This window comes from Podarcis tiliguerta (genome assembly GCF_965153285.1).
Source record: "Podarcis tiliguerta genome assembly, chromosome: 3".
NCBI lineage: Eukaryota > Metazoa > Chordata > Lepidosauria > Squamata > Lacertidae > Podarcis > Podarcis tiliguerta.
The window spans coordinates 35642845-35657695 of record NC_139536.1 but is presented as its reverse complement, the minus strand read 5'-3'; the positions used below and the strand labels follow the sequence as shown (position 1 = coordinate 35657695).

The window sequence follows — 14851 nt, the reverse complement described above, 5'->3', positions numbered from 1 at the left end:
TTCTCTAGATTAGGGCTATTATGGATAGACCTAAGACCTCGGAGTCCAGAGTTATAAGATTCCTGAGCTGTTGCTTTTCTATTCTGGTTTTCATTTACGCCTGAATAAAAAACCACAACATAGTTATTAGATTTTATCATAACTGTTTCTCAAGTGCTACAGCAGCAACATTCTTAGTACTTGGCCAGTCACCAAGTGTAAAAGATATTTACTTAGAGAATACTATGCCGATAAAGTGAAGTTTAGCTTCACTGAATTTTAACTTCAAAGATACTATAAAACTGACCTGCACAACATAAATTCTTCAGGTTGTCTGTGGCCTCATTCCAGTCTCTTGCGATCCCATGAGAGAATTCCAAATACCTATTGTCCGTGGCCTTTCCCCACATAATTACGTAAACCTCTAAGGCATGGCCGAGCCCATCAAAAATGGGGTATGAATGAGAGAATGCCCACATCACTATGTCTGAATTGGTCCTTCCGTCTTATGGAGGGAGCAGCATCAGTTTCTCCAGGTTACTTGCATCATTTAAATTGCTTTTCATGTTAATGGGGATAGGATGCAGAAACAGATCATAAAGACATTAGAAGAAGGAAAAGGGGTCACAGAGAGATGTAGTGGGGAAATAGAAAAAGAGGTAACATAGAGACAAAGAGAGACCTATGGGAGTGAAGAGGGGGAAGGAGTCATAACAGGGGGCCAACAGTGATCTATGGATGTTGAAGCAGAAAGAGAGCTGGTAACAGACCTAGCTCTCGCAAACAGCACAAAACATGACAAACTACTGGGCAGTACTACTTCGGACTGCAGGTGAGGGCTTGCATGGCTGAATGATTTTCCATGTTTTTTTAAAATCTCTGAATATAGAAAACTATATGTCAGAGGAAAGAGCTGTAGTCTATCCTTCTCTTTGACATGCGGATTTCTACATCTGTGACATTTCCTGTTCGATGAAACGTTTACCTGAAATGAAGCATTACCATTCAGACAAGGGTTTCCTGCTTTATATGCTGTTCACGAAAACCAGGTCTGAGAGAGGGCAGTGCAGAGGGAGGGAGATACAGTCAGTCAGTCAGACAGATACACAGTGCATAGAGAAGTTGTCTTACAAGGCACAGAGAAAAGGGGAAGACCTATTAAAGAAAGGGGTCCAGATCAAAGACATTGAAGAGAGAGAGAGTGTGTGTGTTCCCTACTGGTAGAGAGGAAAATACTTAACATGGAATGCAGAGAGACCTGTGGGTGAGGAAAGAAAAGGAGGGAGGAATCATTTGGGGGATAAGTGTGAAGATGTGGGGAGTGGGAGGTACAGTGAAGACATGAGAATGCAGAGGGGTCAATCAGAAATTGAAACTGGAAAAGGGGAGGTATGGGTGCATTGAGTAAAAGGCGATAACAGAAACAGGTCAAAGGAGACACCTATGACTAAGGAAACAGAAAAAGAGGGGGTATCAACAAGAATACTGACTTATAGAAGTGAGGAGAAGAACACAGAAGAGTAGACCACTATGTGTGGTGAGGAGGAGTTTGGATTTGATATCCCGCTTTATCACTAGCCTAAGGAATCTCAAAGTGGCTCCTCTCCCTTCCCCACAACAAACACTCTGTGAGGTGAGTGAGGCTGAGACTTCAGAGAAGTATGACTAGCCCAAGGTCACCCAGCAGCTGCATATTCCACTCCATTCTGTTTCATTCATATTTATATTAGAACTAGTCCATTGTATATACATGAAATTGATTGGTCTATTAAAATATACATGGTTTCTTTAACCTTCAAAATGTATACAGCCTAAAGATCAGCATTCCTTGAAATTATAGCTGTACTCATTCATTGAAAGACACTGTAGTATCACCAGCGAGTATAGCTAAGATTCTCAGTGTCTCCCAAGCTGAAAAATATCATACTCCTTAACATAATGTAAAATGTCATAACTACATTTGTTGGTATAAAATTTGTTCTAATAGTTGTTGATTAAAGCAATTAAAACACATAAACTGAGAAAACAGAGTTTAGTAACCTGTTCTCAAATTTAGCATGCTTGCTATGACAAATTCTCAGTTATTTCCATGCCGCTTCGCTTGGACACATCAACTTATGGCATGATCATGAAGAAGCATTTTAGACTCAGGGTTGATACACTAGCAATAGTTTTAATGAACAAAATTTACTTTCTATGCCTATTTATTTTCCCTTATGTTGCTGTTTTTGCAGAATCCCTGCCAATAAATTCATTTGCTGTGGCATTAAAGAAATGTGAACCCCAAAAGATTTAAATCAGTCAAAAGAAATTTAAATGGTCCCCTAGGCAAATATTCATGGAATGTTTTTGAGGTACTCATCCAGAGCTGGTACCAAAATCTTGTTCCAGGACTAATGGAAAATCTATGCTCTTAACAAACATCATCTGATCAACCGCTTTTTAGTCTCAGAATTCCAAAAATAACCCTCAGGGCTAAGCGATGCCAATGCTGTTGTTCTGAACTCATGGAAACATTGGGGAAATGATTTTCTCTGTAACCATGGGCAGATAAAATGGCATAAAATGCCACTAGATGTCACTCTAGGAAGCGAATCAAAAGCATTGTACTAGATATACAGATGTGGGTTGTTTCAAATTTGAAACACAAATATTAAAAAAAGCTGAATATACCATAGCACTAAAGCAAAATTAAATATGTGAAATACTAAGAAAATGCAACTCTTGTTCAATTTTCATTCAAACCACAACTAGAACTGGTCTTGTTCCTTGACTAGAAACCTATTACATTCTGTTCTTCAGAAGTCTTCATTTATCCAACAAAAATCAGAAATCTTTGACCGCATTATCAGAACTGAAAGAGACTGTGACACTTTCATAAAGAAAGGTGCAATAATAATAATAATAATAATAATAATAATAATAATAATAATACCCCACCCTACCCGGCCAAAACCGGACTCAGAGTGGCTAACATCAAATGTATAACACATTAACATGAGATCAGGCAATCAATCAAAATACATCCTAAAATTAGATCAGGATCAGAATAAAATCCAAGCAGATGGCAACCTGCAGATTAGGATTGGGGACCTTAAATGCTCACCAAGCCCAACTGTGCTGAACTTATATGAGCCTGTTAGAAAAATTGGGAGGCCACTTTCATGCAAATTCATATGAAAGGGGAGGGGGAGTCAGACTGAACCCAAAGGCCTGGAGGAACAGCTCTGTCTTGGAGGCTCTGCGGAAAGATGTCAAATCCCGCAGGGCCCTGGTCTGTTGTGACAGAGCGTTCTACCAGGCCAGGGTCATGGCCAAGTGGTTGAGGCCAGTCTAATATCCCTGAGGCTTAGGACCTCCAAGATGTTATTATTTGCGGACCATAAGGTCGTCTGTGGGGCATACCAGGAGAGGCGGTCCCGTAGGTACAAGGGTCTTAGGCCGTATAGGGCTTTAAACCTGATCCTGTACTCCACCGGGAGCCAGTGCAGCTGGTATAGCACTGGGTGAATGTGATCCCATGGCGAGGACCCCGTAAGGAGTCTCGTCGCAGCATTCTGCACCTGCTGGAGTTTCTGGGTCAGCTTCAAAGGCAGCCCCACGTAGAGTGAATTACAGTACTCAAGCCTGGAGGTGACCGTCGCATGGATCACAGTGGCAAGATCAGGCTGAGAGAGGTAAGGGAACAACTGCTTAGCACAGTGGAGATGGAAAAATGCTGCCTTTGTTGTAGCTGTAACCTGCACCTCCCTAGAAAGGGAGGCGTCAAAGATTACACCCAGACTTTTGACAGAAGGCGCTGGCACTAATTCCGCCCCTGTAAGAGATAGGAGTTGGCCCCCCAGGCCCATGTCGTTCCGACCCAGCCAAAGGACCTCTGTCATCGAAGGATTTAACTTCAACTGGCTCCCACGCAGCCATCCAGCCACAGCTTCCAAGGACCTGATCGGTGTGTCTGGAGCCGAGTCAGGATGGCCATCCATCAGCAGATAAAGTTGGGTGTGATCAGCATACTGGTGACAACCCAAACCCAAACTCCGGACAAGCTGGGTGTGGGGGCGCATAAAGATGTTAAAAAGCATCAGGGAAATGATTGCGCCCTGCGGCACTCCACACACCAAGGTGTGCCGCGACGACAACTCCTCCCCTAGCATTGTATTGCAATTTCACAAATAAAATATACATGGAGATAAAGTGCCAAATAATACCCTCAAGTTAATACAGCTTTGAAATGCAGTAATTCGCTACTGGACACCTCATCCTTTGCCTTGATGTCACTAAAGACAATGCAGAGTGTTTTATTCTCTCACACCACAAATGATTCCTGCAAATTACCAAAGGGTGGAAGTGTAACCCATAATTTGTGCAAATACAGAACACATTCACCAGAGATGCACCACAAAACAAAAAATGAGTATCCAACAAAATGTGACATCAATCTGGAACACACAAGGAGGCACAGCTGGGCTGTCACCTCAAATTCCAGAAGGAGATCAGAGTACCACATGTTGCCAATGACAAATGGCAAGAGTCTGAAGTCCCATCGTTTCCTGTAGAAATTCAGTACATCCAGTAAATCATTGGTACTAAAGGATCTTGTGGGTGTAATCCAAAACGGGAGAAAAAGAAGACCCAGGTAACTACTGACCCATCAGCTTGACATCAATTCCAGGAAAGGTCCTAGAACAGATAATTAAATGGCCAGTCTGTGGGCACTTAGAAAAGAATGCTGTGATTACTAAGACCCAGCAAATAAGTCACACCAGACCAATTACTTTTCTTCTTTAGATAGAGTTACAAGCTTGGTGGATCAGGGGAATGCTGTGGAAATAGTATATCTTGATTTCAAGAAGGATTTTGACAAAGTCCCCCCATTATATTCCTGTGGAGAAGCTGGTAAAATGTGGCCTGGATGAGATAATTGTTGGGTAGGTATGTAGCTGGTTAACTGACCAAACCCCAAGAGTGGTCACTAATGGTTCCTTGTCATCTTGGTGAAAATGGGACAAATGTGGTACTGCAGGGTTCTATCTTGGGCCTGTTGTTCTTCAATATCTTTATAAGCAACTTAGACAAAAGAACTGAGGGGATGCTCCACAAATTTGCAGATGACACCAACCTGGGAGGGGTAGCTAATGCCGCAATAGACAGAATCAGGATTCAAGAGGACTGTAGCACATTGCAGAACTGGGCCTGAAGTAACAACATGAATTTCAATAGGGACAAATGTCAGGTTCTGCACTTAGGCAGGAATTACTAGCTGCACAAATATAAAATGGGGGACACCCGGCTTGTCAGTAGAACATGTGAAAAGGATCTCTGGGTCTTCATAGACCACAAGCTTAACATGAGTCAACAGTGAGTTGCAGCCGAAAAAAACCACTAATGCTATTTGAATCTGCAGCAACAGACATATAATGGGAATTAATAGTACCACTCTATTCTGCCTTGGTCAAACCACAAATGGAGTACTGTGTCCAGGGGTGGACCTAGACATAGGTTAAAAATGCTATAAATCAGTCAGAAATTAAATAGTTCAAATATCCATCTTCAAATATCTCAAGGGCTGTCACATGGAAGATGGAGCAAGCTTGTTTGCACCTGCTCCATACACAAACCAATGGATTCAAGTTACAATAAAGGAAATTTCTGATGGTAAGAGATGTTCTACAGCGGAACAGACTACCTTGGAAGGGCAAGGAAAGACAATTAAGGAAATCTGTCTTAAAACTTTTTTTAAGGCTGAGTATGAAGGTTTCCTGAAATGAGAAATCCACATCCAAAGCATGTCCATCAGGGAAAAAAGATCATCATTATTCAAAATGGAAGTAAAGTATCTCCATAGAGAGGAAAGTTTTAAGTAAGAGAGGCAGCTGGAAAATGTTAACACCAAGATTTCAAATGGAAATTAGGTTTCATTTTGTATTGGGATTTTTCCACATAGTCTTAAGTAGGTTTACTACCAAGCAGTTTTCATTCACAGATGTCTTTATGTCTTTATGGTGATCAAGGAAGCCCCTAGGAGAACCCACAGCTGTTTCTGTCAGACTGAACACACATATACAAGAGAGGCATGTAATGATCGCCAATCTACACAGCAAACATCAGGCTAAGATATTACAATGAATGAATAAAGAAAACATATAGAAGATATTCACTGTGGTTATCAAAACAATCTTGCATATGTTATAAATGTGATATATGAACATTTAAGGCCTGCTTTATGTTTGAAGGACAATTATTAGAAACTGCAGTGCTCAAAATTTCAGCTGCCACCCAGCAGCTCTGTGCTGTCATCTTTATTTAAATCAAGTAACCCATTATTTGTTTCTGTGAAGAGTGAAGAGTAATTAAACATTTGCGAAGGCTCCACATGTTTCTGGAGATGTTTGGAAACATACAGAGTGCACATGTTTTTATATCTGCTCTCAAAGGCTGCGGTGTTACAGTTCAACCCAGGACAACATCTAAGCAAAACAAACCCAGGCATAAATCAATATGGCTCCACTGAAGCCAGGGGACGAGATCCTCAGCTTGTGGAGAAGTGTAGCCCCAGTGAGGTCAAAAGGCCTAATTCTTCAGCTGCTGTCACTAACCATGGTGATAAATTTGTTTGTGAGGAGAGAAGAGGCCATGAAAACATTGCCGCGTGACCATTGAACAACATGAGGAAAATGCCTCCAGTGTAGCATGAAATGCACAGGGGGCAGAAAGCCCATAGCCAAGAACAGGAGGATTGCAGGCAACAAGCAACTGCACATTTGTGTGGAGGGAACAACCTTGTATGGAAAGAGCTAAGAATGGCTGCAACAAAACTCACCTTGAGCTGCTTTCTGCATGTGCCGCTGGGTTATCTCCTCTTTCAAATGATCTGTGTAAATGACAAAGTACGTTTGCTCAATAAAGTAAATAAAATAACTTGACAAACAATTTTCATGCTTTTTACTCTCCTGCAGAGCCAGTGCAGGCATATATTCCATTGTCATTAGCGAGCTCCTGAACAATCTTTCTTTATCTTGTTGATGCCAGTACTATTTAGAATTTATTTATTGCATATCTCAAAGCACTGGCTTGGTCATTGGCTCTGAAAATTCAGTCCCAGGATGGCGGCACAGCCACTTTCATGGAACTGCAGCGTCCTGCAACTTTGTAAAGCCAAGCAGCGTGGAAGACAAATGGACTAACAGGAACTCATTCATAAAACTAGCAATGGAAAACTGCTATTAGTCATTCACTCAGTCTCATAACCAGCATTTAAGCAAGTTACGCTGAAATACTTGAATGTTCCAAGGGCAATTGTAAATGCCAGATGCAGTATATTTTCTAAAAGTTTCAGTGCTCAATATAGGAATGTACCAACTCCTTCTCAAGCAGAAAGAGTAGATGAAGCCTTAATCTTAGTGAATACCCTGTCACAAGCTGTGCCACCTTGATCAGGAGTCCATTTCCTGGAGTCTTCACATTAAAGTCAGGGCTGGGTTAAAGACATGGCTCTTGGACTGGCCTCACAAAAAGATGTTTGTATGAATTGGTACTGTTCATATTGCCCAGCTGCCATGAGGTCCCAGGCAGCCTGCAACGCATCAATGTATGTTTTTCACCTCTGTTTCAACTGATCCTAACTCCTGAGTATAAAGACCTCCCAGAACTGTAGGTTAATTTCCAGTCTGGGCGGGAACAGTTAACATCCAGGTATAGGGTGGTATATAAATTCAGTAATAATAATAATTTTATTCCCTAATGGCCACTGAACAAGTTCAGCCCATTTTCCTCATGCTCTCTCCCTGAACAAAACATGTAGTATGAAACTGAGGCCTGTCATAAAGGGGCAAGATCATTGAGTTGTCAAAGATATACAGTCAAAACCTGGTCAAACTGCAAGAAAAATGGAACTCATTTAGAGGGGAGCAAATCTAAATATTCAAGTCTTAAAAACATTAAAATATATACATGTGTGTGCGTGTGTGTGTGTGTATATATATATATATATATATATATATATATATATATATTTCTTCCTTTCAAATAACTCAGGTATGTTTTGGGGTGTCTTTACTCTAGTACTTTACATCAAATTGTTGCTGGATGAAATAGTCATAGCTTGATAGGAGTCAAAACCACATCTTAAGAATTCTATTTTAAATCATTTGTTGTTAGTGCTGGAAGACCCACACTAGTTTCAATTTTCCTGGGGGAAATCCATGATAAATGTGAGAGCACAAAAAATTCCAGGATAGGTTTTAACTACAGCTGCCCTCCTGAAAAGAAATAGTTGGCTAGAATTTATTTTTATTCTATGTGTTACATGAGAATGAACATATTTTATAACAATGTACACAAGGGAATATTTTCATGAGAATCTATACATAAGCAGGGGTGGAGAAGAGAGGAGGCCCAAATGAGGAGTGGTCTGAAAGACATGGGAACAGAGGATAGCCATAATATTTTCACAGCAGGATGTGAGAGGATGATTGAAACTGTATCAGTGGGAAATAAATGTATTGGTAAGACATAAGTGAGCAAATAATTCCATTAGGGAGAAGGCAACAGTTCTGATGATGAAGAGGTAGTTCTGAAGCATGAGAGTCATTCTGGACTCACAGTGGTCCATGCAGGTGCAGGTGCCAAGGGCAGCTGTCTACCAGCTCCATGTGGTATGCCAACTGAGACCCTACCTGTCTGCACACTGTCTCGTCAGGGTGGTACATGTTCTGGTAACCTCCCACTTAGTCACTTGGGAAGACAGGCGAACTAATATCAGTGTACTGGATGAAGCAAAGATCACCAGTGTTGAATCAATGATTCTTCAACATCAACTTTGTTGGAGTGGTCATGTTGTACGGATGCCTGATTATTGTCTTCCAAAGCAACTACTCTATTCTGAACTTAAAAATGGAAAGCGTAATGTTGGTAGTCAACAAAAGAGGTTTAAAGACTGTCTCAAGGCAAATCTTAAAAAAATGTAGTATAAACACCAACAACTGGGAAACACTGGCCTGCGAGTGCTCCAGCTGGAGAACAGCCTTTACCAAAGGTGTCATGGACTTTGAAGACACTCAAACTCAGACCGCAAGGGAGGAACGTGCTAAGAGGAAGGCACGCTTGGCAAATCCACACCATGATCAACTCCCACCTGGGAACTAATGTCCCCACTGTGGAAGCATGTGTGGGTCCAGAATTGGCCTCCACAGTCACTTACGGACTCATTGTTAAAACCGTGTTTATGGAAGACAATCTTACTCGGCTAAGAGTGATCTCCAAAGAGAAGAGAGAAGACTTAGACTACTGTATTGCACTCTATGTGGGGCTACCTTTGAAGGTAACTTGGAAACAACAACTAATCCAGAATGTAGCAGCTAGACTGGTGATTGGGACTGGCTGCCGAGACCATATAAAACTAGTCCTGAAAGAACTACATTGGTTCCCAGTACATTTCTGAGCACAATTCAAAGTGTTGGTGCTGACCTTTAAAGCCCTTAACAGCTTTGACCCTATATACCCGAAGGAGTGTCTCCACCCCCATTGTTCAGCCTGGACAGTGAGATCCAGCTCAGAAAAGTCTTCTAAAATCTTCAGGGCTGGCTCAGCAAATTACCAAAAATGCTGAAGCAGAGTACATAAGTTAGAATTATATTTAACTTTTGATTTTCTTTTGCCAAGTTGCTTGTTTGATGCTTTTGTGTCTCTGTGATTTACCAGGAAAAACATGTTTGGTTAAGTGCTCCAGACTGGTGAAACACCACATGCCCAGACACTTGTGTAACATCAATAGTCTGTAGAGGAGTGGGAACTTGAGAAATTGGAAAGTCTTCATTTCAAGAGGATGTGGGCCACAGACCTCTCATTATAGTGCACCCTCCTATGTTGTCTCTTTAAGCAGATCCCCCTAGTTTGGATGAAAAACTGTTTATAGGGGCTGGTGGTACCTACTTATAAAAGAGGATATTCAAATCTTGCTGGATGACAAAGCAGTCAGGAGGAAAAGGAAAGCATTGTACCTGAAGATAATAGCAGCTTTGATGGTTGGGCTGCAAGACACACACACACACACACACACACACACACACACACACACATGTCTCTTTCTCTGATATTCTTAATATTATGGTATTACACAAACAGAAACAGATGTTTGACAGAAATATGTTTGAAAACCCCAAATTCTGACTCATATGCTTTGCTATTTACAGTGCCTGCTCAATTAAGAACAAGAGTCAGTTAAATTAAAGCTCAATCCGCATTTAGAACTTTGAAATGTTTAGAAAACAGTTGACTCGAGAACATTTTCCAAAAGAATAAACAGAGTTCTTTAAAAAACAACAACACCCCTGCTTATGTCTGCTTTCCAATGATTTGACATTTTTTAAACTAGTATGTTGCATGTAATAGCAACCTTATTTTATCCTGAACCATGCTCCCTCCAAAATATTCCTCATACTGTGATAACGGCATTATGAGCTAGCCACATTTATACACACTTATAATAAACATGTCATTTAAAAATAACCATAATTATTTGGTAACCTTGAAGGCTTTTTGGATAACAGCACATAATAGATTATGACTGAACTGTCTCTACTAGGATAACTTTTCTTAGGCTATTTAAATTTGTTATTTATTAAAGGATCAGCAAAACATTGCTTTGCTGACAATGAGAGCAAAGTAGGAAGTCGTATGTCTTTTTTGATTGATGAGTTTAGTGTTATAATTACTTTGCAATTTGACTGTGCTGGAAACAGATCAGAGATTAAAAATTCTGGACAACATTTAAATGCCTATGAATAATAACAAGGCAGGATTGACTTAATGATTGCTTTGGGACAAACACTTCTCCTGTTCTTGGTTTGGCACTTAGTATCCAACGGGACAAAAATGGAAGGGCTCCCAGCAAACATTTGATGTGGCCCATCACACCCTCACTCTGGTCCTGCTTTTATCCCCTTCTGTCAAGCAAATTGACAAGTCTGCGTATATGCTATAATCAGTCTTGATTTTGTATGCAGAAATCAGCATCTGGAGAATATCAGCTTTTATTTTAACAAAGGGAGTATCTAGCACTTAGGCCTGCAAGAAATGATGGATTGTGTTACGTGGGCTGTGATGAAAAGTGTAACCTGCTTTCCTTATAGATTATGAAAAATGTAAGAATTTAATAAGAATGGGTGAAGTTTGTTTAATGTTGAAATGGTCAACACTTTCAGCTGGTTAACTGTCACAAAATTAGTTCAAGACTAATGGATTGAGAGTTTGACAGGGTAGCAGTGCGATAAGGCAAGGGAGATGTTTGGTATCTGTTTTATTCCATCGCTGTCCTTACACTGTTCTCTCTACTGTTGCTAAAGTCACTTTAATTCTCCCCCATAGACCATGAAGGAACTGCACCCAGAAGCAGTTGCAACCTGATGCAGTGAAGAAAACTCAAAGGTTTCTCAAAGCACAGCTAACTGTGAAATGAAGTTGGGCTGCCAGGGTGGGGAATTAGCCTGGAAAACAATGTGGCATTAACAGAAAGGGCCTGAAATCAATATGGATAAATGGAAACATAAGTACGCAGTAAATGTGTTTCTAAATGATTATTGCCAAAGGGGTGAGTGCTAGCTGTGCCAAGTGGACTCTCAGCTGAGAGAACAGGGAAAGTCCTAGCCAATGAAATACATTGTTGTGCTTATTCCTCATGCAGAATACTCTGTTTGTGATCAGTTGGCATTTGGTAAATTGCTGCATATGCCTTCTATAGCTTCCCAGCACATGCGACTGTCACCCATTATGAGTTACCTACCTGCACATGCTGTTTATGTACATTTCTACATAGAAACATTCTCACTGTAGACATTTTGCAATATATAAGATGTCCCTAATATGCATAAAGCTTCTCAGTCCTTATGTATTTCTCCACTCCATTTGGCAGAGTTGTGTTGTAGGTTTATTTACAGAGTGTTCATTCACTCTTCTTTTCTGCTTTATGTGATAGAAAGGAGCAGGTTTGTTCCCCCACTCTCTCCATCAGAGTCTCTGTTGGCTGCCCTAGAGCAAACGATTTTTCTTTATTCCTCTAACATGTTTTACAGTTGTGCTCTTGTGAAGCTCTATTAATTTCAATTATGCTTCTGCAGGTGATACTCCTGGTGGACTGTACTCAATATTTTCCCTTATAACAAGTGCTGACAGAAGCTGTCCATGGATCGGGTTGATTAATGATCTCTTTAAATATGATGTTGAGCCATTAGGTCAGACTAAAGGTTGCACCTCTGGTCAAGTGTGCACATCAAGAATGTAACAAGCCCAACCACAGAGGCTAACCATCATATTTCCCAAGGGCCCAACACTGTTCCTCTATTACATAGCTGCTAGGCATGCAGCACAAATCCATGCAATCTTTTCTAGAGGATGAACAGCAAAATGTGCATCCAGACTATTTTTTAGATTGGTATATTTTGTCAAAGGCAGACAGCTATTTAATCAAGTTATACTATGTCTGCAGGGCAATTATTTAGTCTGTATAAGCTAATAAATTTACATTTGCAAACATGCTCACACACAGACTCACAGAATTGTAGATTTGGGAAGGACCTCAAGAGTTAGTCATCTAGTCCAATCCCCTGCAATGCAGGAATCACAGCTAAAGAAGCCCTGACTGATGACCACTGAAGGTTTTTTTTAATAGAAAACCTGCAGTAAGAACCTACTGCTAAGTGAGGCAGGTACCTGAAATCTGAATCAGTGCATGAAGCTTTCATAATCCCAATCCCCTCAGAAGTCAACTGGGAGAATATAGGAGACATGGTTTCTAATTGTGCCTACTCACTTCTGAGTCAGTACTAATGAGCTGAATGTGGCTTATTCCTGGGCAAATTGATACAGAACTGCAGCCTAATATTACATTAGGCTTATAGTCAGATAATTCCAGCCCTTTTGCCTATGTGCTATGGGTATGGATCTCAAAGTGGACTGGAGGACATGCACCCAAATGCCACCCCCAAAATTCAATTCAAGTATCATCATCAAGTCAATACAATTTCTTTTCTATTTCCTCAATTTTACCACAAATTTTCATTCTACTTCAGGAATTTTGAAAAATCAGGAATCTTTCCTTCCTGCTCCATGTAGTACATGGTTGTCATATTTTTCTGGATCACACTAAGGTTTCTCCATATTCTTTCCTTCCTTCATAATTCTATTTGTACTCTACTCTTCCACAAAGAGAATCATGCTCAAAGTGGCTTACAACAAAGAAAACAGGAATATATCTCAAAATCAACCATCACAAGAACAATTTCATAACATTATAAAACAACATAATAGAACATATAACAATATACAAAAACCACATTTCAGTACTACAAATATAACAAGATTACATTAACAACATTAGCCACCTAATTCTGCGCCAGATAAGATTCTGAACCATCTTCAGGGGCAGCCCTACATATAACGTGCTGCAGTAATCTAACCTACAGGTTACCAGAACATAGACAACAGAGGTTAGCCTATCCCTGTCCAGAGAGGGGTGCAGCTGGGGCAGCAGCCAAAGCTGATGGAAGGCACTTGGTGCCACTGAGGCCACTTGAGCCTCAAGCAACAGCAATGGATCCAGGAATACCCCCAAGCTAACTACCCTCTCCTTTAGAGGGAGTGTAACCCCATCAAGTGCAGGCAATCTCCCACTCATCTGGTCTAGGGAACCACCCACTAATAGTGCCTCAGTCTTATCTTGATTGAGCTTCAGTTTGTTGGCTCTCATCCAGTCCATTACCAAGGCAAAGCAACAAACTCAAAGGCTTATTAGTAACAAAATAAGTAAATGATTCCAGCTCTGTTGTATGTACAGACTTTTTCCTACAAACAAGAGATGGGCTTTGGCATGTTGTACTGCCAGTTCCATAACTTTCTGAAACACAAATATTTACTCAAGGAACAATGAAATACCATACATTCTTACAGAAATGTACCTTTTGATCCCAATAATGTGAACTGTAGACACATTATTTTGATCCCAATTATGTGAACTGTTTTGAGTGAACCCTGCCCAAAACTGACCTTAGCACTGTGCTAACATTACTCTCCACAACTAATTATATTTTATGAAGCCTCACCAAACAAGCTGCTAAAAATATTCCCACAGTTGATACCAAATCATTTTTTCCAAAGGAGTCATTCTTCATTTGGAGATAACAGTACCAATAAAATGCTGAATGCTGAATCTCCACATGTTCTGGCAAAAAAAGTAGTTTTGGGGAATTGAGGAATTCACTCAGCATGCAGCTAGCTGTCATTAGGACTGTGATAAATCTGGTGGTTTTGGCCTCGGTTCCTGGATAAAAATACCATCCCAAGGTATGGAAAAGAGATGAAACTAACAAAATTAGTGTGCAGACTTCTGATGGAAGACACAAGACATGGAATTATTGTGAAGATAAAAATAAGGAGGAGGGGGGATGAAGGAGAGCCTGGCCTGTTTCAGTATGAACTTTAGAAGGAAGATTAGTGTGGACACTGAGTTAAATTCATGGATCTCTTATGGACTTGCATGTCCCTGATTAAGGGCTCAGGGGTGGGGAGTGAGTGACGGAGCCCTGTTAGCTCACTCCCCACCCCCAAGCTCTTCAACAGGGTGGCAGTGAGTGGGAGAGACTGGGGAGTACCCAAATGAGTGCTGGGCAGAGGCAAATAGACTGTGCACGCTGCTCACCAGCTCTGCTCCCTCTCCCCCCACCCCTACTGTCACTCTGTTGCATGATTTGAGGCGGGGGGGGTGAGCCAATGGAGGGATATGGACTGTGTGTACATAAACATCCTTGCACACTCCCCAGCTCCTCTACCTCTCCCATCCACTGCAGCTCTGTTGCCAGGCATGGCAAGGGCTCAAGGCATG

General features: G+C 41.0%; 1 protein-coding gene across 3 annotated transcripts in view; it reads right to left on the bottom strand.

Annotated features, from left to right (window-relative positions):
- KIF6 (kinesin family member 6) overlaps positions 1-14851 on the bottom strand; it is a 149733-nt gene that overhangs the window by 27914 nt on the left and 106968 nt on the right. For all 3 annotated transcript variants that reach the window (XM_083434456.1, XM_083434457.1, XM_083434458.1), the window contains exon 16: positions 6800-6850. In XM_083434456.1, the coding sequence (XP_083290582.1) occupies positions 6800-6850 (51 nt within the window). The remainder of the gene's footprint in view (positions 1-6799; positions 6851-14851) is intronic.